Raw genomic sequence first — 24,470 nt, 5'->3', positions numbered from 1 at the left:
ACGACCCCCATCCCGGACGTTCCTCGGATGTCCCCTCTGCCACCAGAGTAGAGCTGGACACGGGCCGCGCAGAAGAGCGTTGGTTCCGTGGCTTCCGACCTGCGGGCAGTGGGGCGGGCGTCCGAGGGGAGCAGCGCCCCCTGCGGCGGGAGTGGCGGGGGAGGTATTCTCGGGGGCGGGGGCACGTAGTAGGGCCGCGCCCGCTCCAAGTAGGATAGAGCCCTGATTTGTGCAGGAGGCAGCCTCTTCCCTGGGACCGCGAGGAGCGCGGCGGCGGCGGCGGCGCACCGGTGGGAGGGGACCGCGGCGGTGACCTCAGGGGGCGCCCCACCCCCTGGCTCCGGAGACCCGGCGGGGCTCCGGCGAGGCGCGGCCGCGTTGGGGCGCCGGGTCCCGCTCTCCTGGCTCCGGCCGAGGCGCTAGCGGAGGCCCCACCGCTCGGCCGCCGGGCGCCCCGCGAGGCGCGCGCCGGGCCCAGGCGCTGACAGGAGGCGCCCTCCGCCGCCTTTAAATCCCGGGCGCCCCCGACCCCCCCCGCCCCACCCCGTGGCGCGGCCCCGCCCCCTCATGCATATGCAGGTGCGCGGGTGACGAATGGGCGAGCTAGCTGTCAGTCTCGGCCCGAACTTGTCGGCTGCGGGCGAGCGCAGCGCGGGCGCGCAGAGCCGAGGCCCGGAGCGCTGCTGCCGCCGCCGCCGCCGCCGCTGCCGCCGCCGCCGCCGCCGCCGCCGCCGCCTCCGGGAGGGAGCCGGGTCGGGCCCGAGCGCCGCCGCCTGCGAGCCCGAGCGCCGCCGCCCCTGCGCGCCCGCCGCCCCCGCGCGCCCGCCGCCCGCGCCCGCGCGGCGCCGCCTCGACCCCGCCCGCCGCCGCCGCCGCCGCCGCCGCCGCCGCCGCCTCTGCTGCTGCCGCTGCCGCCGGCGCTCGGAGGGCGGGCGGGCGCGCGGGCGCTGGGAGGCCGGGGCCCGGCGCGCAGGGGCGGCGGCGGCGGCGGGCCGGCGGGCGGGGTCACGGCGGCGATGCGGGCGCGGGGCCGGGGGCGCCTGCCCCGGCGGCTGCTGCTGCTGCTGGCGCTCTGCGTGCAGGTGAGCAGGGGCGCGGACGGGGCGCCCCGCGCCGCCCTCGGGGCCGGCGGCACCGCCCGCGGGCGCCGCGGTTCGGAAGCCCTCGGGGCGGCCCGGCGGGCGGGGGCGGGGCGCGCAGCGGGCGACCCCGGCCCGCGCCTCCTCGCGCTGTCCCTCCGCCTTATTTTTAGGCGGCGCGGCCCATGGGCTATTTCGAGCTGCAGCTGAGCGCGCTGCGGAACGCCAACGGGGAGCTGCTGAGTGGCGCCTGCTGCGACGGCGGCGGCCGGACGACGCGCGCGGGGGGCTGCGGCCACGACGAGTGCGACACGTACGTGCGCGTGTGCCTCAAGGAGTACCAGGCCAAGGTGACGCCCACGGGGCCCTGCAGCTACGGCCACGGCGCCACGCCCGTGCTGGGCGGCAACTCCTTCTACCTGCCGCCGGCGGGCGCGGCTGGGGACCGGGCGCGAGCGCGGGCCCGGGCCGGCGGCGACCAGGACCCCGGGCTCGTCGTCATCCCGTTCCAGTTCGCCTGGCCGGTAGGTGCTGCTCCTCCCGCGCTGCCCTCTCCGGGCGCCCGGCCCCACCCTGCCCGCGGCCCCCCGGCCTCCAGGCACCCCCCCCCCCGCCCCCCTGGCTCCCCGGCACCTGCGGCCCCGGCTCCGCGCGCGAGCCGCGCGCGCCCGGGCACGGCGGGGCGGGGCCGGCAGGGGGCGCCTGCCTCGGGGTCCGCGCCCGGCCACGTGGGCGCGCGGGGGTCTCAGCGCGGCGGGGTGGCCGCGGCCCGCGTGCGGGGCGGCCCGCGGCGTGTGCCTGCGTCGCCCTGCGCGTGTCTGTCTGGGTGCGGAGGCGCGGCCGGGCGCCTCGGGCCCGGGCAGGCCGCGCAGGCATGTGCACCGCGCGTGCTGGGGCTGGTCCGGGGCAGGCCCCGGCGGAGCCGCCCGGGCCCGCGGCCAGCCTGCGCCCGCCCTGCAGTTTCCTGGATGGGTGGGGGTGGGGGGCTGCTCAGGCGGGGGGCCGAGGGACCTCGTGCTCGTGGGTTGGTGGCAGCCTTTGCCGCTGGTCCAGACCCGGGGAGCCAGCCTCGAGGGGCCTTGGTGCTGTGATTCTCTGTTAAGCACCTTCCTGTCTTGCATTTTGGGTTTTGTTTGTTCTTTCTGGAGAAGGAGCTTGAGGTCCGCCTGTCAGACAGGAGCCGTGGACCTGGGAATGCTGGCAGGGATGCGGTCCATCTCAGTGGGCTGTCCTGGGCCCCGGTGGGTGGGGGCTGCGGCAGGCCAGGCCTCCAGCTGCCCGATGTGGCCCGAAGCCTGGCCTCCCGGGTCTTTGTGCTGTGCGCGCAGGGAACTGGGTGGGGGCAGGGAGGAGAGAGGCCCCTGCTAAGTGGGGTCTCAGGGTGCAGAGGCAGGTCCGGGCAGCTGGGGTGTGTCTGTGTGTGGACAGTGCCCAGAGCAGGGTGCCAGGCTGACTGAGGGACTGTCCTTCTGACCAAGGACCTCTGGCTCGGCCAGCCACTGGGAGGCCACAAGAACATGCCCACCTGGTGCCGTGGTTCTGAAAGAGACTGGGGGTTGAGGCCAGGCTGAGGTTGGCCCCCCACTGCCCCCCCCGCCACCAGCTCTGAGCCCCGTGCTGGCACCTCCTCCATATCGTATCCTAGGCCAGGAGGCCTCACGGCTACCCCCTCCCCCTGCTTCCTGACCCCTGGCCACAGCCCTGCCCCCACGTACCTGGGGCCTCTGCAGTCTCCCTGGACCCCCAGGCCGCAGGTGGGGAGTGTGTCCCTGGGGTGGAACAGGCGGGAGGCAGGGGCAGGCTGGGAGGCCCCGGGCGCTGGGATGAGCCCAGCCCCCTCGCCCCCGCAGTGGGCGGCAGGCAGGTCTGAGCAGGGCCCGCAGCCTGTCATCTGCGCTTGGGCTCGGGCCAGCGCGGTTCGAAATCGCTACCTGAGGATGTGTTTTCTGCTCGAGTTGGCAGCCGTGGGCGTGGGGGCAGGGAGGCCTTGCAGGAATGTGGCGGGCCGACGCGTGTCCCTCACGCTCTTGGTCCCACCGGCCGGCCAGGCATGGAATGGGACGGGGCAGGCCCGGGTCTCCCAGGCAGGGGCCTGCAGACCAGGGGCAGGTGCTGGGCCAGGTCCCCGCCCTCCACTTTGCTGGGCGCACCCAGGAGGGGCTGGTGGCCCAGCCCGTGATGAGGGTGGGGCAGCGGGGTAGCTGTGCGTTTGGGGGGCCGCTCCTGTCTCCCCCTCCGCACGGGTAGCGTGGCCTGGCTGCCGGGCCCATGGCCCGTGTAGTGATGCCAGTGCCCTGGTATTTCCGCTCGGCCGGCAGCGGCCCTGTGGCTGCACTGCCTCTGCCCCCTGCGAGTCCAGCTCCATCCCGTGAGCTGGCCCGAGTTTGGAACCCGGTGCGCCCACTATGGCCCTGGGGACTCAGGAGGGGCTGGGCCCTGCCTCAGGAGCTTCACGTGAGAGGGCGGGGCGCAGGGGCTTCTGTCCAGGACCCTGGAGCAGGTCGTGTGCGCAGGGCCTTGGAAATGGCGGGGGGTCCAGGAGTGTGGGGAGCCGGCCTGCGCCTGGCCCTGGCTTTGGAGAGGGCGGACCAGGACCTACTTTGGGCTCTGCACTCTCCAGCCCTTCCAGTGACCTTCAGGCAGTCCTGACCCACCCCCCCTCCAACTGCCTTCTCGTTCTATCCTGGTGCCCCAGGCGAGGCTGGGGGACTCTCTGCACCCTTACCTGGCCGCGCGGGCCCTAGAGTCCCCGTGTTGTCTGCTCTGCGTGGTTTCAGGTTGGACTCGGGCTCAGGTTTCTGGACAGAGGTGTGTCCAGGGTCTTGGGTGAGGGGAGGGGAGGGCAGGTGCGGGCAGTCTGAGTGTGGGGCTTCCCCTCCTCTCCTGATCCCCCCCACGGATGCCCCCACGTGTCCTACCGGTCCCCAGGAGATGGATGACACCCGGTTGGCCCTGGCAGCTGGCTCGTAGCCAACAAGGTGGAGGCCATGTTTGATCACGTGTGTGTGTGCCCTCCCTGGGTGAGTCAGTGGCTACTGGGGGCTCACGGGGGCCTGGGGGGCCTGGCCAATGGAGGCGCAGCGTGGCCCTGGGGCCTCCTGCTGACTGAGGGCCTGCTGCCCAGCTGGAGGCCATGCCTGCCTCCTTGGCTCACATTCTGGTTCCAAGACCTCAGGACCTGGCCTCCAGGTCTAAGGCCCCATCCTGGTATGTGCACTGTGTGTCTGCGGGGTGACTGCTGGCCTGGGGGGGCTGCGGCGGCTCGTGGAAAGCCAGGCTGGAGTGAGAGGAGGACCAGGGACCCGTGCGCTGTGCTCAGGGGTCGGCAGGGGGCCTTGGGCCAGTCAAGGGCCTGCACATCCAAGGGTGCGGCCTGGTGGGATGCGCACGCTGGCATGAGCACCTTTCTGCGGTGGGCCAGGCCAGGGGCTGCCCCTGGGGGCACATCCAAGGGTGTGGCCTGGTGGGATGCGCATGCTGGCGTGAGCGCCTTTCCGCGGTGGGCCGGGCCAGGCGCTGCCCCTGGGGGCTGTCCTTGACGGTGTGAGATGACGTCTTCCTGGTGCTCCCTGCCCCCCGAGGACCCGCGGCTGGTGTGGGGCGAAGGCGGCCCCGGCCCCTTCCCCGCGCGGTGCCTAGGGCTGCTGCCTCTTTTGTCCGTGTGGGGGCTCACTTTCCCTTCCTTCCTGTGCCAGGGGCCAGGGGTCCCGCTCAGCAGAGGCTCACCTGCCTCGGATCAGGGGTCTTGGCCTAGGCGTTGGTACTGGGGCTGTAGGGTGGGGCTCTTGGGCAAAGAGGGGCCCCAGACGGGCAGTGCCAGCCAATGGGCACTCAGAGACAGGCTAGGGCTTTGTCCCTGGGCCCTGAGGGGGTGGAGCTGAGAGTGAGGCTCCACCGTGGAGAGGGGGAGGTCACTGGGGGGTCTGGGCAGGGGCTTCTGGAGGAGTTGTGGCTTCCGGGGACCCTCCCAGGGGTCGTGTCTGGGTGAGGGCGGCCTGGGCCAGCGAGGGGCTTCTTGGTAGAGACAAATGCTTGTAATCCTCAGGCCTGAGCCAGGGTCCGCGGCCCCAGGCCTCATCACGCATCCTGGTATGACCAGGGTCCATCTGATCTTCGACTTCATGGTCCTGCCCGGTGCGTGTGACGAGGTGCTGGCAGGCTGTGTGCTGCTGGCTGCAGTGGGCTGGTTGGGCACGCTCAGGCACGGCCTGCCTGGTCCCCGGTGCGGAGCGTGGGCGTCCGGGTTCCCGTGGGGAAGCCTGCGGTCCAGTCCTCCTGCCGTGGCCCCGCTGGGCCCAGCAGCTTGGGGAGAGGTGGCCCCCCCACTCCCCTGCGGTGACAATGGAGGCAGAGACCTGGGCCTCTGCAAAGCTCAGGTTTCAGGAAACATATCTTCGCTGAGAGCTCCTGGCGCCGCATCCTGCTCTGCTCCACGGGGGGCCCGGCTCGGATGCGGGGTCTGCGGGAGAGGAAGCAGGTGGGGCCCGCGGACCCAGGCTCTGCAGTCAGTGTTGCCTCCTGGGCCTGGGGTGCCCCGTGCCACTGGGGCTGCCGGCCCGTCGTACTTTCTGAGGGTCGGACCGCGGGTCGGGACCTGGCCTTGGGGGTGGGCCAGGAGGACCCGCGGTCAGGATGGGGTTCTGGCGCAGGCAGGTTGGGGTGGGCTTTCTGGAAGAGGGAAGAAGGCCAGCAGGCTGGGGGCCTCTCAAGGTTGGGCAGGCTGGCAGCCCAGCTACGCTTGGCCAGGGGCCCTCCTGTTCTGTAGGGTCTTGGGTCCACAGAGCCCGGCCAGCCCGTGGCCCACGAGGCTTGTCCCTGGGACAGAAGGCTGCTCTTTGCAGAGAGGAGACTTGAGTCCTGGAGGCCAACTGGGAGGAGGCGGAGGCCCAGCCTGGCGCCCTGCCCCCCAGCTCAGGTTCTCCCCAGGTGCCTCCCTGCCGCCCAGGTGCAGGAGCCCAGCTGGCGGGCGGCGGGGCCCTTGTGGGTGGGCGGGCGGGCGGGCGCATGTCCCCTCAGGGGCAGGTAACCGGAGCCTCGGGTGCTGGTGAAGGTGACGGTAACCCTACCTGGGTGGCTGGCGTGGGGTTTCCTGGGAGCCAGGAGGAGCTCCCTGCTTTCCGAAGCGCAGGTGCTGGGAGGTGGGCTCTCATGCCCTGTGGGCTGGGCACCCTGGGGCCGGGGCGCTCCTCGGCCTGCCTTGCAAGGGCTTCAGCCCTGGGCCCTGCCCCGCCCCCTCCCATGCTCTCCCTCATGGCCCGTGTGGCCAGGATGCCCGCTGAAGCCCCAGGAGCCCCTGGCCCTCACTCACACCCACCTGGCAGCTACCCACTCTGCTCAGCGCTGGCACCACAGTTGGCACAGGGGCCAGTGGCCCCGCAGTCTGACCCTGAGATCTGTTCCCCGCATTGCTCCTCTTCCAGCCGAAGGCCCTGCCTGTGGTCCCCCTGCCTGGGATGCTTCCTCCCGAGCACCCTCCCCAAAGCCTGTCCTGACACTCTTTAGTACAGCGGCTTCTCACCCATCCACTGCCCCAGAGGCAGGCCTGTGCCTGGTGCATGCTGGGTGGGTGGATGGATGGATGGAGGATGGATGGGTGGGTGAGTGGATGGATGGTGGGTGGATGGTGGATGGATGAGTGGGTGGGTGGATGGATGGGTGAGTGGATGGATGGATGGTGGATGGATGGGTGGGTGGGTGGGTGGATGGATGGGTGGGTAGGTGGATGGATGGATGGATGGATGGGTGAGTGGATGGATGGTGGGTGGATGGTGGATGGATGGACGGATGGGTGGGTGGGTGGCTGGCTGGGTAGGTGGATGGATGGGTGGGTGGGTGAGTGGATGGATGGGTGAGTGGATGGATGATGGATGGATGGATGGGTGGATGGTGGATGGATGGATGGGTGGATGGTGGGTGGATGGATGGGTGGGTGGGTGGATGGTGGGTGGATGGGTGGATGGTGGATGGATGGATGGGTGGATGGTGGGTGGATGGGTGGATGGTGGATGGATGGATGGGTGGATGGGTGGGTGGATGGTGGGTGAAGTGAGTGCTTGCTGGGGAGGAGCTGGGTGCTCCAGCTGCACCCAGGAGTGAAGTGACCCGGGGAAGGCTGGCCCGTGGGGTCATTCCAGGCAGAGGGAGGACGTTGTGTGTGCAAGGGCTCCGTGGTGGGGTCGTGCTGGATGCCTGTGGGGAGCGCGGGAGCCGCAGGCAGCCCCAGGAAGGCTCTGGGCAGTGGGGGAGATGTGGACAGAGCTCTGAGGGTCCTTGGGGCTCCTGTGGATGGGGGAGCGGAGGCCGTGGTGGCTGCTGGGGACCCTTGAAGGAGGCGGGCAGCCTGGACCAGGCCTGATGGCCTGGCGGCCAGCGCTGACAGCAGGGAGGCAGGGGTTTCGGGGACCCTCGGTAATAGGATTCACAGCCTGGGGTTGGCCCCATGGGGGTGGGGTTTAGAAGGGTGGACGATGGCGTCTTCTTTCCTGCCCGTCTTCTCTGGGCAGCTGCTGGGGTAGGGGGGCTCTGGGCAGGGGCAGCCGCGGAAGTGAGGGGGTCCCGGGCAGGGAAGGCATGGGGAGGGGGTCGCTGCCTGTGTCTGGTGGTCTTTGTAGGGTGGGGTAGGGCAGAGGGTGGTCCTGGGCTGCTCAGTGATGCTACCCTGTCACTCACCGCATCCCTTGCCTGGGACACAGGGCCAGACAGTGGGGGGCAGTGAGCACTGCTGAGGCTGCCTCAGGCCGTCCCTGGGCCTCAGTTTCCCCATCTGTGAAGTGGGGCCACTTTTCCTGGACCTTCACTAAGGGCTTCCCTGGTGGCTCAGCTGGTAAAGAATCCACGTGCAGTGTGGGAGACCTGGGTTCGATCCCTGGGTTGGGAAGATCTGAAGAAGGGAATGGCTACTCATTCCAGTGTTCTGGCCTGGAGACTTCAGGACTGTCTAGTCCACGGGATCACAAAGAGTCGGACACGACTGAGCAGCGTTCCCTTTCACTGTGAGCTCGCGTGTCCCACGGCAGCTCCAGTGCTCGGGCTACCCAGGTCGGCCCCGCAGCCTGGTGACTGGGCATCAACTCTCCCAGTGGGCTTGGAGGACCCTGGGCTCCCACGCGACCCCCTCTGGCCCCAGCCCACCTGGGACCTCAGGCTGAGGCCACTCGGCTGTGCCCGCCCTCTGCCCGCTGCCCCATGTGGGTCACTGTCTCTTCTGCAGCCTGACCTGGTCTGCTGGCTGGCAGGTTGCAGGAGCCCGGAGTCCAGGCCCCTGAGTCTCTGTGAGCTGGAAGGAGCAGCGTCCCTGCTCTGAGGGGTCATCTCGGGGTCTGGGCCGAGATGGAGGAGGGGGCTTGGCCGGCTGGGGTGGGCGGAGGAGCCTGACCCGCCCTCCCCGTGTCCACAGCGCTCCTTCACCCTCATCGTGGAGGCCTGGGATTGGGACAACGATACCACCCCGGATGGTGAGTCAGCCCCTGAGGGTCCCCGGGGGGCTGCCTACAGGGCCTCCCTCCTCATGGAGACGCGCGTAGCCAGGCTCCTCGTCCTCTGCTTGCTGGGGCAGAAGGCACACAGCGGGCAGGGAGCTGCCTCTGCCCTGCAGGTCTCTGCTCCTCTTGCCCTGGCCGCCAGGATGCCCTGCTGCGCTCGGGACTTGCTTGTGCTGCCCTGGCTTCGCCTGTGTTCTGGCAGGAGGCCTGCGTCCTCCTCGAGGTCCCGCACCTGGCACCTGGGCCGTCCCTGGCATTCTCGTGACCTCCTGCTGATACCCAGACCCAAGGCCGGTCTTCTGGGGCCTGGCCGTGGCTCAGTGGGGTGGGTCACCGCCGAGAGCTTTCTCTGGCTGTGTGGGCCCCTCTCCGCCCTGGTGAAGGGCTCGGTGGGCCTCTTTGGAGGCCTAGCTGCTGGCTGGCCTGCCTTGCACAGAGTCCACAGGGCCTGTGGTGGTGGGCAGAGGTTCCTCGCAGACAGGTAGGGGGCAGCCAGTGCCAACAGCCCAGAGCCTGTGGGCAGGGGAGGGGTTGCCATGAGGTTAGCGGGCCAGGGTCAGCTCGTGGAGGCCGCGTGGCTCCTGTGAGGACACCGGCTTCTTCTCCGAGGCGGGTTGCTCAGCCTGCCGCGTGGAGGGTGGGTTGCAGGGCCAGGGTGGAGACAGGTGGGGAGCTTTGTGTAGCAGTCAGGGTGCTGGGACCAGGGGCGGCCTGTGGGGTGGGCGGGGTTCTGCTCGCTCCGAAGGTCGAGGCCCGGGGCCTGCTGACTGGGTGGCTGCGGGGCGGAGAGGCTGTCGTGGGGATGGGCTGGAGCGCTGTTTGGACGCTCTGTGTCTGGACAGCGTCAGATGGGCAGCTGGATGCTGGGTTAGACCAAGCTGGGTCCCAGCAGTGGAGATGCCATGGGAACACAGAGGGGCGGGCGGAGAGCAGCGGTCAGTGGAGCCGGCTGTGGGGTGAGGGTCCTTAGCATTTTATTGCACCATCTTCTAAACCGGTACACGCATGTAGGGAGACCCCGTGACCGTGGTTGCCAGCTCCGGCCACGCAGCAGGTTGGCTTGGAGGGAGGCCCAGCCCTCGGGTTGCCGGGTCCGTGGTCTCGGGCCCAGGGAGGCTCGTCTAGAGACACGGCAGCAGTGAGTGCTGTGGCTCCTGCGGGGACGGGGCGGCCTTGACTGCAGCCGTGAGAAGCGTGCAGAGCCCGGGGCGGGGCGGGGCCTCGGGCAGGACAGGCTGGCCGCAGGCGCAGGCGGGAGGCCCCCCGGTCCTGCGGGGCAGCGGCCGTGCCGGCTGACTGCTGCTCCCCCTCCAAGAGGAGCTGCTGATCGACCGGGTGTCACACGCGGGCATGATCAACCCCGAGGACCGCTGGAAGAGCCTGCACTTCAGCGGCCACGTGGCCCACCTGGAGCTGAAGATCCGCGTGCGCTGTGACGAGAACTACTACAGCCCCACCTGCAACAAGTTCTGCCGGCCCCGCAACGACTTCTTCGGTCACTACACCTGTGACCAGTATGGCAACAAGGCTTGCATGGACGGCTGGATGGGCAAGGAGTGCAAGGAGGGTGAGCGGGGCGGGGCTACGGGAGCGCTGGGGGCATAGCGGAGGCCAGCGGAGGGCCAGGTGGGGGCATCGTGGAGGACGCGCAGTGCCCCGCGGAGGGTGGGGGGCCACGCGGGGGGCTGTCCCCAGAGCCTGTGTCACGGCCGCAGGCCGGTGTGTGGCCGCTGCAGGGGTCTGTTTGCTCTCTCCGTTCGCAGCCGTGTGTAAACAGGGATGCAACCTGCTCCACGGGGGGTGCTCCGTGCCCGGGGAGTGCAGGTGAGTGCCCCACGCCAGGTCCTCTTTGCCTCCCGAGCGTGCACACACTCGCTCCCGCACAGAGTTGGCTGCACACAGGCGACGTGAGTGGGATGGGCCCTGCTCGTGTGCGGCTCACTGTTGGTGAAGGCCGCACGTGCTCTTGGAGCCCGAGTGTGCCCCAGGGCGCGGGCCAGCCTTGGTGGGCAGGGCCGCCACACATTCCACACCTCTGGTCTGGGCCGAGAGCCGCTCCAGGGCAGGAGTGCGTGGTCCAGGCGGTGCAGGGTGGTGCTCACAGGTGGGGAACGGGAGAGGCCTGGGGGTAGCCAGGAGGCCCCACGGGGCGGGCCAGGAGGCAGAGGCTGCTGTCCGGTGTGGGTGTGGGGGCCGCCCCCGTGGGCGTCCTGGGGCAGGAGAGTGGGGCTCGAGCGCCTTTGGTACCCTGAGCCACTGACGGGGCGGCCCCAGGCGCAGCGGGCGGGAGAGCAGCTGCTGTCGTGGGAGTGCTGCCCACCCTGCCCGGGTTTGTGGGAGGAGGCCTGGCTAGGGATGCACGTGGGCCGTGTGCGTACAGGCGGGGCGGGCAGGGCGGGGGAGCCAGCTGGGGTTCCTGCTGCTGCCGGTGGACAGCAAGGAGCTGGCAGGGGCAGGGGGTCCCAGACATGTTGGCGGGGGTTCAGAGGGAACCAGAGAGCCAGGGGTCTGGGCCGCAGACCTTGGTTGAGGGGCAGTGGAATCGCTGCTGGCTTGAGTGGGGTCGAGGGTGGGCGGGGAGGAGTGGGGGCTAGAAGGGGTGGGGGCGGCCAGGGGGCTCTCTACAGGGCGGGAGCCAGGTGGGTGCCAGGAGTTCGCCGATGGCCTGGGAGCTGGGCCCCGGGGACCAGGCGGACGCCCTCGGGGGTGAAGCCCTTCGGGGGGGATGCCAGTTGACAGAGGAGCAGGGGGTGAGTGAAGCCTTCTCCCCACTCTGGGTCTGAGTCATCAGGATTCCCTCTGGGAGGTGGGTGCATTTTCCGATAAGGACGCTGGGCAGGGAAGTTTGGTAACTGCCCCGCTGACTCTGGCTGGGAGGGCAGTGTTTGGGAGCCAGGATGGGGGCACCCTCTGTTCATCCTGTGGTGGCTGTGGCCTGGGAAGGGGTAAGTGGAGCGAATCTTCCAGTCCCGGGCAGGGAAGTGGGCAGGTTGCCCAGGGACCCGGCGTCAGGGTAGGGGGGGGTTGTGTCTAGGGCTTCACCCACTCTGTCTGCCGGGTTTGAGCTGAGTTGAGTGGTGGTCTCAGAGCAGCGGGGCTGAGAGGTGCCTGGGGGCGTGGCCCGTGGCGGGCTCCCGTCTCAAGGGGCAGGCACCCCAGGAGCACCCTCGGTGTGGGAGACGGGGTGCAGGGCTGCTGTCTGCCTGGGGCAGGCCTTTCCTGCAGCCCTGCCCTCTGACCCAGGCGTGAGCCCCGGAGTCCGGCAGACCCTTCCCTGCTGGGTTGTGAACGCGGCAGGGCTGGGGCCTGGCCCAGCCCTTGGCACCGAGCTCTTGGGGTGAGCTGTTGGCCCCGGGTGGCCAGTGACCGGGGCGGGCAGAGGGGAGGCTAGCGCTCCACTCCCCACGTGGGCCCTGCGGGAAGACGGTGGGGGGCACAGGGCTCCCTGGACAGGGCCCTAGGTGAGCCCTGCTCGCCTCCCTCTGGCTCCGTGGGTGAGGCCCAGCTGCTGCTGGTGGCCCTGGGCTCAGGTTTCAGGACAACCCCCACCGGATGCCGCGGAGATGGCCGTGCCTTCCTGCCGCCTCCTCCCCGAGCTGCTGGAGCCGCAGGCCAGGAAAGCCGGGGCCACGGGGGCCTGAAGAGGTGGCCCCACCCAGGGCTGAGAGCACGCCCGGGGGACCCCTCTCACCTGGAGGGGGCCCGGGCTTGCATCCCCCGTCCCGCACGCGCGTCTGGCCGGCCGAGTCCCTCTCGGCAGCCTCGGTTCCCTGTCCTGCACCACCAGCGTCCCTTCTGGGTGCCGGGGGGTCGGGGGCAGCCCAGGAAGGGCCGTGCCTCTTCCCTTTTACAAAAATAAATCCACATGACGGGTGGTGGTGTGGACGTCACCCCATCCCACAGGACCCTTGAGTGCTAGGGGGGGTCCCCTTGGGGGTCCCAGCAGGGTGGGCCCCAGGGCGTTGAGCACAGGGCGCTGGCCTCTCTCCCTGGGGCTCTGGGCTCTCAAGGGGGCGGTGCTGATGGCCGGGGTGTCCCTCTGCGTCTCCTCCTGAAGGACTTCCCGGAGAGGATGCTGGCCCACAGTACGGGCAGGGCTGGCTCCTGGGGTTATGGCCTGAGAGCCCAGAGGTCTCTCGAGGCCAGGGAGCGGGTGATTCCTCCCGGGTCAGGAAGTGCCCTGGATCTGGCCTCTCACGGGGCTGGCCTGGGACAGCCCACGGGCCTCAGCGTCCCCATCTATGAGATGCGTCCCTGCTGGGGCCTCATGGAGAGAGTGACCGCCTCTGAGTCATAGGCGAGGTCGCGGGCTGTGCCCAGGGTTCCCGGCAGCAGGAGGCCTGTGCCCGCTGGCCTGCCGGCCCTGGCAGCACCTGGCCCTCTCATTCCCGGGGTCCCAGCAGAGCCTTCCTTGCCTGGCGCCTTCTCTGGGGGCCCCGCTCCGGCTGTGTCCCAAAATAGCTCCAGGAGGAGTGACTGGACAGCTGCGGCTGACCGTGCGCGGCCAGCGGCCGGGACTGCCCGTGACGTGCGGGCGGGGCCGCTCCGGTTCAAAGGCTGCGGCCGCTGGCCCCGGGGGCCCACGTGACGCTGCGCCATGTCCCCACGCCACCCTGGGCGTGGCCCCCGCTCGCGGGGTCTGCGGTCACACGCAGGGCCTCCCGGCCCTCTGCCTTCCCCAGGTGTAGCTACGGCTGGCAGGGCAGGTTCTGTGACGAGTGCGTCCCGTACCCCGGCTGCGTGCACGGCAGCTGCGTGGAGCCCTGGCAGTGCACCTGTGAGACCAACTGGGGCGGCCTGCTGTGCAACAAAGGTGCGGGGGTGGGCGGCGGCCTGCCGCGGGGGGTGGGCGTGAGGGGCGGCCTGCTGTGCAACAAAGGTGCGGGGGGTGGCGGCCTGCCGCGGGGGCGGCGTGAGGGCCGAGGCCTGTCCCCTGAGCACCATCTACCCCCAGACCTGAACTACTGTGGCAGCCACCACCCCTGCGCCAACGGGGGCACGTGCATCAACGCGGAGCCTGACCAGTACCGCTGCGCCTGCCCTGACGGCTACTCGGGCAAGAACTGTGAGCGGGGTACGTCAGGGCGGCCACGGCGGGACCCACTCCTCTGGCCTGAGTGCAGCGGGGGTCGGGGGGGCCCTTGTGGAAGGTGGGGGCCTGGCCACCACACCCACCCCTGTGGTTCCCCATGCAGCCGAGCATGCCTGCGCCTCCAACCCGTGTGCCAACGGGGGCTCCTGCCACGAGGTGCCCTCGGGCTTCGAGTGCCACTGCCCGTCGGGCTGGAGCGGGCCCACCTGTGCGCTGGGTGAGAGCTTGCTCCAGGGCTTCTGGGGTCCCCAGCCTGCATTCCGGGGCTCAGGAGGGTAAGGGCGAGGCGGCCCATCCCCGTGGGGCTGGGGTTGGGGAGGAGCGAGGGGAAGACCCGGGTGCTCACACTCCTTCCTGAGGGCCAGCTGCCCCCTCCTCCACCCTGCGATCATCCCTGCTCCTCCCCCTGGACTCTCCGCAGACATTGACGAGTGTGCCTCCAACCCGTGTGCGGCGGGGGGCACGTGCGTGGACCAGGTGGACGGCTTTGAGTGCGTGTGTCCGGAGCAGTGGGTGGGGGCCACCTGCCAGCTGGGTAAGGGGCCCTGCGGGCCGGGGTGTGTGTGCATGCTGTGCGCTGTGCTTGCGGCGGCTGCTGCGTGTGCTGCCAGGGCTGCGGGCCCATCGCCCCCCTTGTCTCATTCACAGACGCCAATGAGTGTGAAGGGAAGCCGTGCCTTAATGCTTTTTCTTGCAAAAACCTGATTGGTGGCTATTACTGTGATTGCCTCCCGGGCTGGAAGGGCGCCAACTGCCACATCAGTCAGTATGGGTGGGCGGGCCGCAGGGGGCAGGGCTGGGGGCAGGGAGGGCCCGCTGTGACCTGCGCCTCTGCCCGCAGACGTCGACGACTGTCGGGGCCAGTGTCAGCACGGCGGCACTTGCAAGGTGAGGGCCTGCACACTTTGTGGGGGGTGCAGGCATTGGGCTGCAGGTGCCTGAGGGCGGCTTTGGGAGGCTCACCCCACGCCCCGCACCTCCCCAGGACCTGGTGAATGGCTACCAGTGCGTGTGTCCACGGGGCTTCGGGGGCCGGCACTGCGAGCACCAGCTGGATGAGTGTGCCAGCAGCCCCTGCCACGGGGGCCTCTGTGAGGACCTGGTCGATGGTTTCCGCTGTCACTGCCCCCAGGGCTTCTCAGGGCCGCTCTGCGAGGTGAGGCCTATGCGTGCTGCCTGCCCCTCGGTCCCAGCAGCTGCCACGGGTGGCCCATCGAGTGGCCGGGAGGGGCCACGGTGGGGGTTGGCCCTGCAGCATGTCCCAGGCTCAATACTAGACCGAGACCCCAGCCCCAGAGTCCTGGCTGGGCAGGGCCAGGGGAGAGGCGGAGGGTCCGGGCTTGTCAGGACCAGCCCCTCCTGGTGGGGTGGCCTGGAGGCCTGGCAGGTCCACTGGCTACCCTGTGCCTTGGCTGGTTCTCACGCGGATGCAGGGCAGGTGGCCGTGACGGGGTGGAGTCTGCAGGCCCCTGAAAGAGGGGCCTTGGGGTGGGCTGGGGGTATCACTCTCGGGTCTGACAAGGAGAGGCTCACTCTTCCACCCCCGCTGACCTGCTTTGTCTTTACCCGGGAGAGGAGTGAGCTGCGGGGTGTGAACACCAGATCCTGTCTTGTGTCCTGGAGCCTGGGGTGGTTCTTCAGAAGGACCCACAGCTGGGGCTCACAGCACCGTGGAGGCTGGAGGGGTGGCCGGGAGCTGGCCTTCCTGCCAGTGGGAGGGGCGAAGGCCGGATGCTGCCCCGGGAGGCCGCGGAAGAGGGCTGCCCCAGGGCGGGGCGGAGGGCGGGGCCTGGCCCACCCAGGTGTTTCCGGCCAGCTAGGGGTCCGGACGGGCTGAGCTGGGCCGTCCTCCAGGCTCCGTCTGCAGAGGCCTGGCTGGCTGGTCTGAGTGGGCCTGGGTCTCAGGGACCGCTCGTAGGGGCTGTGTGTAGGGACATGAGCCCGGGTCCATTGTCCGGTGCCAGCAGCACCCTCATGTTTGTCCCCACCTCACAGGTGGACATCGACTTATGCGAGCCAAGCCCCTGCCAGAACGGGGCCCAGTGCTACAACCTGGAGGGGGACTACTACTGCGCCTGCCCGGATGACATGGGCGGCAAGAATTGCTCTGAGCCTCGGGCGCCCTGTCCTGGCGGGGCCTGCAGGGGTGGGTGCGGTGGGTGGGGCCTTCAGGAGTGGGTGCTGTGGGCGGGGCCTGTAGAGATGAGTGTTTTGTAGGCGGGGCCTGCAGGAAAGGGTGCAGTGGGCGGGACTTGTAGAGGTGAGTGCATTGTGGGCGGGGCCTGCAATGGTGGGTGCGGTGGGCGGGGCCTGCAGGCCTGTGTGCAGCAGGGACGGGGCCTTAAAGGGATGGGTGTAGTGTGGGCTGGGCCCGAAAGAGTGGGGTTGTGGCGAGGGGTGGCCGTGTTCTGCAGAGGTAGGGCTGACCCTTTTTGTCTCTGTGGCAGTGGTCGATGGCTGCGGGTTTGAGGCAGGGACCAGGGTGGCTGGCATGGGCCCCTCTGGCGTGTGCGGCCCCCACGGACACTGCATCAGCCAGCCCGGGGGCAACTTCTCTTGTGTCTGCGACAGCGGCTTCACGGGCACCTACTGCCACGAGAGTGAGTAGCCGTGGACCAGGGCCGGGAGGGGGCCGGGCCAACTGGGGCTCCAGCTCACGCTCACCTCCCGCAGACATCGACGACTGCCTGGGCCAGCCGTGCCGCAACGGGGGCACCTGCATCGACGAGGTGGACGCCTTCCGCTGCTTCTGCCCCAGTGGCTGGGAGGGCGAGCTCTGTGACACCAGTGAGTGGGCCACACTGCCCCACTCTCGGCCGCAGGGCCTGTGCCTCCTGGTGCTGAGCGCGCCGCGCCCCACGCCCGCACCGCACCCCGCCCCGCGACCCGCGACCCGTGCCCTGCGTCGGCCTGGCTCCATGTGTTGAGCCGCCGACTGGGATGCAGCACATAGAGAAGGCGGGCAGAGGGGTACACACGCTCCCTCCCCGCTCCTCTGCCGCTCCCTGGCCCACCCCGGTGCCTCCTCCTCCGGGCAGCCCTCCCTGAACGCCGGGGACCCCCGCTGACCGGCGTCCTCGCCCCCAGATCCCAACGACTGCCTCCCCGATCCCTGCCACAGCCGCGGTCGCTGCTTCGACCTGGTCAACGACTTCTACTGCATGTGCGACGATGGCTGGAAGGGCAAGACCTGCCATTCGCGTGAGTGCCCACCATGCCCTGCCACTCTGGGGGCTGCACTGCCTGCCGGGGCGCCGCCCGCTGCTCCGGGCAGCCTCTGAGTGGCTGTGTGCCCGCAGGTGAGTTCCAGTGTGACGCCTACACCTGCAGCAACGGCGGCACGTGCTACGACAGCGGGGACACCTTCCGCTGTGCCTGCCCCCCGGGCTGGAAGGGCAGCACCTGCACTGTCGGTGAGGGCCGGGGCTGGGCTGTGCCTGTCTGGGCCGAGGCCTGGGGCGGGGACCCCGGCCTGCCTGGCTCAGGTGAGAGCCCTTCCTTCTCTTTCTGCTCTCCTTCTCTGACTCCTTTGCAGCCAAGAACAGCAGCTGCTTGCCCAACCCCTGTGTGAATGGGGGTACCTGCGTGGGCAGCGGGGACTCCTTCTCCTGCATCTGCCGGGACGGCTGGGAGGGCCGCACCTGCACCCATAGTGAGCTCAGGGGTTGGCGGCACCAGGGGGCGGCTGTGGGCATGGGCTGGTGTGGGCCCACCCCATCCCCTGCTTCCTTGTCCTGCCCCCACCCCGACTCTGCCCCATCGACCCACTCCTTGTGCTTGGCCGCGGAAGCCTGGTTGAACCCCTCTGACTCCCCTGAGCTTCCTCCCGTCCGTGCTGGCCCTTGCGCGTCTCCGGCCAGCCACTGTCTTGCTCACACAGTCCATTTTCCACGTGGGCCTCCAGGACGGGCTGTCCTCCCAGAGCTGCCCTGGCCCCACATCCTCCAGCCTGGGCGTGGCAGGCTGGTGTAGACAGCGCGGTATCTGCTTGCCCTCCCCGTGTACCTGGGGCGCCCCCAACCGGGCACGGATGGGTGCCTGGGTGGGGAGTGCCGGGCTCACCGTCCTCTCTCTCCTCAAATGCAGATACCAACGATTGCAACCCCCTGCCCTGGTGAGTGGTGGTGGTGGGCTGGCCTGCCCTGGGCTCCCCTGACCCCCGGTGGTGGGACGGCTGATGGGCTGGTCTGCCCTGACCCTTGCCCTCTCTTCTGCAGCTACAACGGTGGTGTCTGCGTGGATGGCGTCAACTGGTTCCGCTGCGAGTGTGCGCCTGGCTTTGCGGGTCCCGACTGCCGCATCAGTGAGGGGCTGGGGTCCCCACCCCGGGTGGGGTTGCGGGGTTCCCGCTCTGAGAGCTGTTGGGGTCATTTGCATCCGCGGACCTCAGGGCGCACTGTGGTCACAGCCGCCTCCCCGCTCTGTCTGAGCCTCGGTTCTGCTGTTTGCTTCCCACCAGCAGTGGCTGGGGGGCACCCTGTCAGGGGCAGACCCAGCTTGGGTTGGCCATTAGCTCCTAGAGGCAGATGGTGACAGTGACGGCGGTCTCAGGCCCAGCTCAGAGGCCCCTGGGGCCCCCGAGGCCCAGGCTGGCCGGGGCTGCTCTTTCTGCGCGGGCCCTGCTGCCCAAGCTGCCGCCTCGCTGACGCTGTGCCCGGCCCCTCTCCCGCAGACATCGACGAGTGCCAGTCCTCACCCTGTGCCTACGGGGCCACGTGTGTGGATGAAATCAATGGCTACCGCTGCAGCTGCCCACCTGGCCGATCCGGCCTGCGGTGCCAGGAGGGTAGGTGGGGGATGCCGCTGGCGAGGCCACGCTCAGGCTGGGGGGTCCGGGGGAGCCTGCTCTCCATGTGCCCCACTTCTCCCGCCCACAGTGATCGTGTTTGGGAGGTCCTGCTGGTCGCAGGGCATGCCCTTCCCTCACGGGAGCTCGTGGGTGGAGGACTGCAACAGCTGCCGCTGCCTGGACGGCCACCGAGACTGCAGCAAGGTGTGGGGTCTGTCCACCCGCCCTGCGCGCTCCCACTGCCCTGCGGGTCTGCTGCCTCCGCGCCCCAGGCCTGCAGTCCCCATCATTCACCCCCACCCTGTTGCTCACCCGGGGAGGATGTGGGGGGAGGGAGACAGGCGAACCTGGCCCCGGAAGACGTGGGCCGCCCTGCTGTGCTGGGCTCCTTCACCGTGGGGCCCTGGCGGTGGGGGCGCTCTGCTCACGGACTCATGACCAACGGTGTGTTTCTTCCCACATGGTGCCGTCCGGGTCTGCCTGTGGGTCCCGTCCGTGTGCCCCCAGGTGTGGTGCGGCCAGAAGCCCTGCCTGCTGGCTGGCCGGCCGGATGCCCTGAGCACCCAGTGCCCGCCGGGGCAGCAGTGCCTGGAGAAGGCCCCGGGCCAGTGTCTGCAGCCACCCTGCGCGGCCTGGGGGGCATGTAGTGCGGAGGAGCCCGCGCTGCCCAGCACCCCATGCCAGCCGCGCTCCGGCCACCTGGACAACAACTGTGCCCGCCTCACCCTGCGTTTCAACCGTGATCAGGTGCCTCAGGTGAGCTGCCCGCGCCCTGGACGCCACCAGCGAGCAGGGCCCTGACTGCTGGCCTACTTCCTGTGGCCACTCAGATGGCTCGAGAGCCCTGCTGGCCGCCCGGCCCCATGCCTGCATGTGGTCGGATGAGATGGAGCGCTGGGCTCGGGGCGGCCGGGAGGGGCCGGCCTGGGCCGAGATGTCCACTCGTCCAGTCATTCCCAGGGCCTGGGTTGCAGGCGGCCTTCCCGTGAGGGCGGGGCCGGCCCGCGGCTCCGTGGGCATTCTCACCCCGCCCTCATCTCTGCCCATAAGGCCTTCTGGTCTCAGTACCGGCCCTGGCCAGAGGCCGTCTGGGTTCTGGGTGGGGCTGCGGACCGCCGTGGGAAGCCAGGGCCCTTGCTCCCCCAGACAGGCTGTTGTGGCGTCCCGCCGCACACTGAGAGGCGGACCCCCTTGCGGCCGCGGTCACTGCCCGCTGCTCACGTGCTGCCCACCCGGCAGGGCACCACCGTGGGCACCGTCTGCTCTGGCATCCGTGCTCTGCCAGCCACAAGGGCCGCGGCCCGGGACCGCCTGCTTGTCCTGCTCTGCGACCGGCCGCCCTCGGAGGCCAGCGCAGTGGAGGTGGCCTTGGTGAGTGCGGCCGGCGGGCGGCCACCTGTGTTCCACACCCGCGCCACTGCGGGTCCCACAGCGAACGTGCTCCTAGATGGGGTGTGAGTCGGCATCTCGGGGGTCGGGCGAGGCTGTGGTTTCTCTGGGTGCTGGTGTTGGCGTGGGAGGGGCTGCGTGGTGGAGGTGAGTTGGGCCAGCATCAGGGCAGTGGCGGGTTTGTAGCCCTCTCAGGACTCCAGGCGTGGCCGGCTGGGGCTGGGACCCACCTGAAGGGCCGAGGTTCAGCGGGGTCTGTGGGAGTGCAGACCAGGCCATGGCCACCTCCCCGTGGCCTGCCCAGCGTAGGGCACCTCCAGGCTCTGCCAGAGCCCTCCTCCAGTGAGCCTCCTCCAGGGCCCCAGGCCCCCAGCCCCTGACGCTGCTCCAAGACGGCCGTGCTCTGGGGCCGCAGGGTCTCTGCCCCTCCTCGCCACTGCCTGGACCGGCCAGCCGGAGCAGGAGTCTCGCACTCCCCAGGGCTGCACGCAGGGCCGGGCCGCTATCCCAGCTGCTGCCACAGTGGGGAGGGGTCACAGGCCTCCCGCTGCCCAGCTGAGTGCGCAGGCGGCCCCTCAGCACTGTTCTCTGCCACAGTCCTTCAGCCCGGCCCGAGACGTGCCGGACAGCACCCTGATCCAGAGTGCGGCACACGCCATCGTGGCCGCCATCACGCAGCGGGGGAACAGCTCGCTGCTGCTGGCCGTCACGGAGGTGAAGGTGGAGACGGTCGTTGTGGGCAGGTCCTCCACAGGTGAGCGGGAGGGGCGCGCCGCTTGGGCCCAGGGCGAGCGGGTGGGGTTCCTTTGGGCTTGGGGGGGTGGGGCTGCGGCCTCTGCCCGCCCTGCCCCATGGCCGACCAGCCCCGGGGACGTGGCAGCTCCTCTGCACCTGCCGGCGAAGGTTTCCCAGCCCAGCCCACCTCCCAGCCCCGATCTAGGGCCCTGCCCATCCCCACGAGCCGAAGGACTGGGCGTCTGGCCCTCTGACGTCTGGGTGCCCCCGCCCCAGGTCTGCTGGTGACGGTGCTGTGCGGCGTGTTCAGCGTGCTGTGTCTGGCGTGCGTGGTCGTCTGCGTGTGGTGGATGCGTAAGCGCAGGAAAGAGCGGGAGAGGAGCCGGCTGCCGCGGGAGGAGGGCCCCAACAACCAGTGGGCCCCGCTCAACCCCATCCGCAACCCCATCGAGCGGCCGGGTGGCCCCGGCGGCCCCAAGGACGCTCTGTTCCCCTGCAAGAACTTCACGCCACCCCCGCGCAGGGTGGGCGAGGCGCTGCCCGGGCCGGCGGGGGCCGGCGAGGACGAGGAAGATGAGGAGCCGGGCCGTGGGGAGGACGAGTCCCCCGAGGCCGAGAAGTTCCTCGCGCACAAGTTCACCAAAGACCCCGGCCGTTCGCCCGGGCGGCCGGCCCGCTGGGCCTCAGGCCCCAAGGTGGACAACCGCACGCTTGGGGGCGTGAGTGCTGCCCGCCGCGCCGGCCGGGAGTAGGGCGCCAGGCCGCCCGCCGGCCACGGGAGGCCGAGGCCGCGCACAGTTTATTTTGTGTAAAAAAGAAAAAACACCAAAAGCAAAAAACAAATGTTTATTTTCTACGTCTCTTTCGCCTCGTATAAGTCATTCGCTGAGTGTCAGGCGGAAAACAACGGCGTGTTCTTGGAGAGTTGCTATTTTTGTAACGTTCCCCGGTGCCGCACGCACGTGTGTGGCAGGAGACAGTGAGGAGGCCTGTCCTCCCCAGGTCCGTGGACGTCTGTCCCAGAGGTGGTGCGCTGTTTACAGAATCTTCCTTTATTCCTCATCTGGGTTCGCTGTGGCTCCAGGCCAAAGAGCCGGTGGGACCCGCGGCGTCTGGCGTGGCCCGCGGCTGTCGGGGGCGCCTGCGGTGGCGGTGGGGCTGGGGATCGCCAGGGGGCCCGTGGTGGTCGGCATGGCCTGAGGCCGCGGGCAGACCCACCCCTCCGGCCCGCCGTCCTCGCCTGCGCTGCCCGCGACGCTCGCTCCAGAGATCTCTCAACTGTGCTTTCAGAAGTGCCCTTCCTGACTGCTCCGTCCCCCGGGCGGCGGCAGTACTGACGCTTGTGACAAGTGCCTTCTCACAGACTCTCCCTCGCGATTGTCAACGTCTGCCGCGGGCACCCGGCTGCTGCCCACCTGCCGGCCCCGGCCGCCCCTCCTCGTGAAAGTGCATTTCTGTACATATGTACATATTAAATGAATCACTCTGTATATTTGATTTAATAACTTAAACGTTTTGGCCTCCCTTGTTCTTCAGGTGCTGTTCTTTTGTTATGCAGAGTGGGCCGGGGGGCCGGGGGCGGGCCACGCCAGGGACCCCTACCCCGGGGCCCCTCGGGTTCCCCACGTCTGTGAACACGTGGGTGTCCACGCTGTTGGCAGATGCCTTGTTGGAAATGGGGCGACGGAGGCACTTTGCCTCTGGTCTGAGCTGAGAACACGTGGAAAGAGCTTTGTCAATGGTGTCAAGTCGCTTAGCAATGAAGCGCTGTCAGGATTTCAAGGAATGAGGTCAAAGTTAGACAGCCCAAGGGCAAAGCCCTGCGTGACTCCTGGCTCCGAAGGCTGGGCAAATGGGGCCTCAGCCCAGCGGCCTCGGGGCGGTGGGCCGGGCTGGCTCCGTGCCTGTCGGTGAGGCTGCTCACCGTGTCAGGGTTTATGCCAGCTCATGCTCGCGGAGCACTCGCGCCACCAGAAGGATAGCCAGCTTCCAGGCTCCTTTTCCACTGTGTTTATGTAACTCGGGACTCCGGGTTCCTGGGAGAAACCACGCCAGCGCCTTTTGTCCTGGAGTGCTCTGCTCCTCGTGAGTGATTGCCCAAGCCGGCACACAGACCGCAGCCCAGACCCTGGCCCGCAGGGCGCCCCAGCCCCTGGGGCAGAGCGGTCAGGGGCCTGGGTGGCTGCAGGCTCCCCTCGGATGCCCGGACCCAGAGCACAAAGCCTCTTTGCTGGGTGTGCTCGAGCAAGACCGCTCGCCCTGCTGAGTGGATTTGAAAAGAAATGAGTGGAGTTTCTAGAAACGACAAAGTGCCACTTCCAAACAGAACTGAATGCCACTCTGACGCTGCCGAAGGAAGAAGAGGTCAGAGGAGAAGCCTCTTGTGCTGTGAAGAGGTCGGGGGAGAACGGTCCCAAAGCACCTAGACCGGAGAGCTGGGTGGCGGGAGGCCCACGTGACTGGCGAGGCAGGGCTGGTGGTCGGAGCCTGGCAGGGTGTCCCTCGAGGTGGGCAGGCAGAGAGGAGTGGCGGCAGGGAGGGCCAGGCCCCTCCTGGCCGTCAGGACGTGGCTGTGGGCAGTGCCAGTGGCCCCCCACATTCTGGGGGAACCCTGTGACCTTGAGGGGCCTGGGGGGAGCTCACAGGACGCTGCTGGCTTGGGGGAGACTGCACGCCCCTGTGTGCACATGTGTGCAGCCTGCCCACCCTCCCCGCCTGCCACCAGCCCCCTTCCCCACTCAGGCCTGGCCCGGGAGGCCCGGTGCCCAGTCGTGTAGGGACAGGCCTGTCCACGTGCCTCTTCAGGCCCAGCTTACACCGCCGGCCACATGGGCACCCCCTCCCGGACGGTGAGGCTCGTTTCCGCTGCAGTGTGGCCTCCACCACTCCTGGCTGGGCTGCAAAGGGCAGCCCAGATGGCACAACCCCTGTGCCCCAGGGTGGCCCTCGCCCTGCCGGTCCCACCGTCTGCCTCGCCAGGTTCCTCCACCTGCCACACCCAGTCCTCTCCCGGGTGGGCCATCAGGGTCAGCCGTGCGGTCAGGAAGCTCAGATGAAGGAAGGCTCGGGGGCCACAGCTGGGGCCCCCCATCTCCCGAGACTGGCTGGGCCCCTGTGGCGCCTCCGCCAGTCCGGGTGTGGAGCGGCATCACACCGCAGCCAGCGGGGAGTGGACGTGGAGTCCAAGAGCAGCTCAGGGCCCCCTGGCCCCGCAGCAGCCTTACACGAGCCTCCTTGTTTGCAAGGCTGTGGCCCCTCCTGGCACCCCCACCCACCCGCCTGCTCCCCGCCTGCCTGCTCCCCGCCCAGCCTGACAGCACCAGGGGAGCCTCCTCACTGTCCTCCGGGCTCCAGTCACCAAACAGGGTCTGGGCCTCCCTGGGCCTGCAGGGCTAAGGGTTTGGAGGCAGCACAGGGCTCAGGGTGTGGGCCCAGAGGCTGGGGGCTCCCTGAGAGGACAGCGGGCGGCACCTTTGGACTGGCTCCAGCTGGGGCCTGCAGAGGCTGCGGGTCTGGACAGGTCCGTACTGTTGCATAGCTGAGAGGATGGTGGGGAGGTGGAGGTGGACATCAAGGTGTGCTGAGGTGCCAGCCTGGGGAGGGGCAGGCCTGGGTGGGGGTCTAAGGCCCCAGGCAGGTGCCTGATGGGGCTGTGCTGGCGGACGTGCGGGGTCTGGCCCATCCTGGGCAGCGGGCACTCCCTCCATAGGCCAGGCACCCAGGAAGCCCTGTGCCCACCAGGTGAAGAGTGGCCAGTTGGCAGTGGCTGTTGCTGTAGGTCCGCAGCTCTGCGGGAGCGGCCCCTCTTTCTGGCTGGGATCAGACGGGCCTCCCCCATCTCCTCATCCCTGGGGTGTCAGAGCCAGGAGCAGGGCCCCGTCAGTGCCGGGCCTGGACCAAGGGCC

The 24,470-nt window shown here is 69.4% G+C and overlaps 1 protein-coding gene across 2 annotated transcripts; it reads left to right on the top strand.

Annotated features, from left to right (window-relative positions):
- Window positions 1-999: 999 nt before the first annotated feature.
- Window positions 1,000-22,093, top strand: JAG2 (jagged canonical Notch ligand 2). Of its 2 annotated transcripts, XM_024982220.2 has the most exons (26): window positions 1,000-1,082; window positions 1,253-1,603; window positions 8,476-8,533; window positions 9,876-10,127; window positions 10,324-10,384; window positions 13,243-13,373; window positions 13,515-13,634; window positions 13,756-13,869; window positions 14,074-14,187; window positions 14,301-14,414; window positions 14,494-14,540; window positions 14,638-14,808; window positions 15,648-15,798; window positions 16,100-16,252; window positions 16,326-16,439; window positions 16,740-16,853; window positions 16,952-17,065; window positions 17,188-17,304; window positions 17,739-17,766; window positions 17,870-17,955; window positions 18,325-18,438; window positions 18,530-18,645; window positions 18,949-19,197; window positions 19,681-19,812; window positions 20,428-20,584; window positions 20,842-22,093. In XM_024982220.2, exons 1-26 carry the CDS (start codon window positions 1,017-1,019, stop codon window positions 21,315-21,317), a joined length of 3,720 nt encoding a protein of 1,239 aa, XP_024837988.1. In that variant the 5' UTR covers window positions 1,000-1,016; the 3' UTR covers window positions 21,318-22,093. The 2 variants fall into 2 exon arrangements, with proteins under 2 accessions (XP_024837988.1, XP_024837989.1); XM_024982221.2 differs by lacking the exon at window positions 14,301-14,414.
- The last annotated feature ends 2,377 nt before the right edge of the window (window positions 22,094-24,470 follow it).

This window comes from Bos taurus, chromosome 21 (genome assembly GCF_002263795.3).
Source record: "Bos taurus isolate L1 Dominette 01449 registration number 42190680 breed Hereford chromosome 21, ARS-UCD2.0, whole genome shotgun sequence".
Lineage (NCBI taxonomy): Eukaryota > Metazoa > Chordata > Mammalia > Artiodactyla > Bovidae > Bos > Bos taurus.
The sequence above is the reverse complement of the archived record's forward strand: the minus strand, read 5'-3'. Positions and strand labels throughout refer to the sequence as shown.

Bases quoted from the DNA above. Each gene is read 5' to 3' on its own strand.
- JAG2 (XM_024982220.2), top strand. From the start codon at position 1,017: ATGCGGGCGCGGGGCCGGGGGCGCCTGCCCCGGCGGCTGCTGCTGCTG. The intron at 14,415-14,493 runs GTCAGTATGGGT...CTCTGCCCGCAG, and splicing joins GGGCGCCAACTGCCACATCA to ACGTCGACGACTGTCGGGGC. The intron at 17,956-18,324 runs GTGAGGGGCTGG...CCTCTCCCGCAG, and splicing joins GGGTCCCGACTGCCGCATCA to ACATCGACGAGTGCCAGTCC.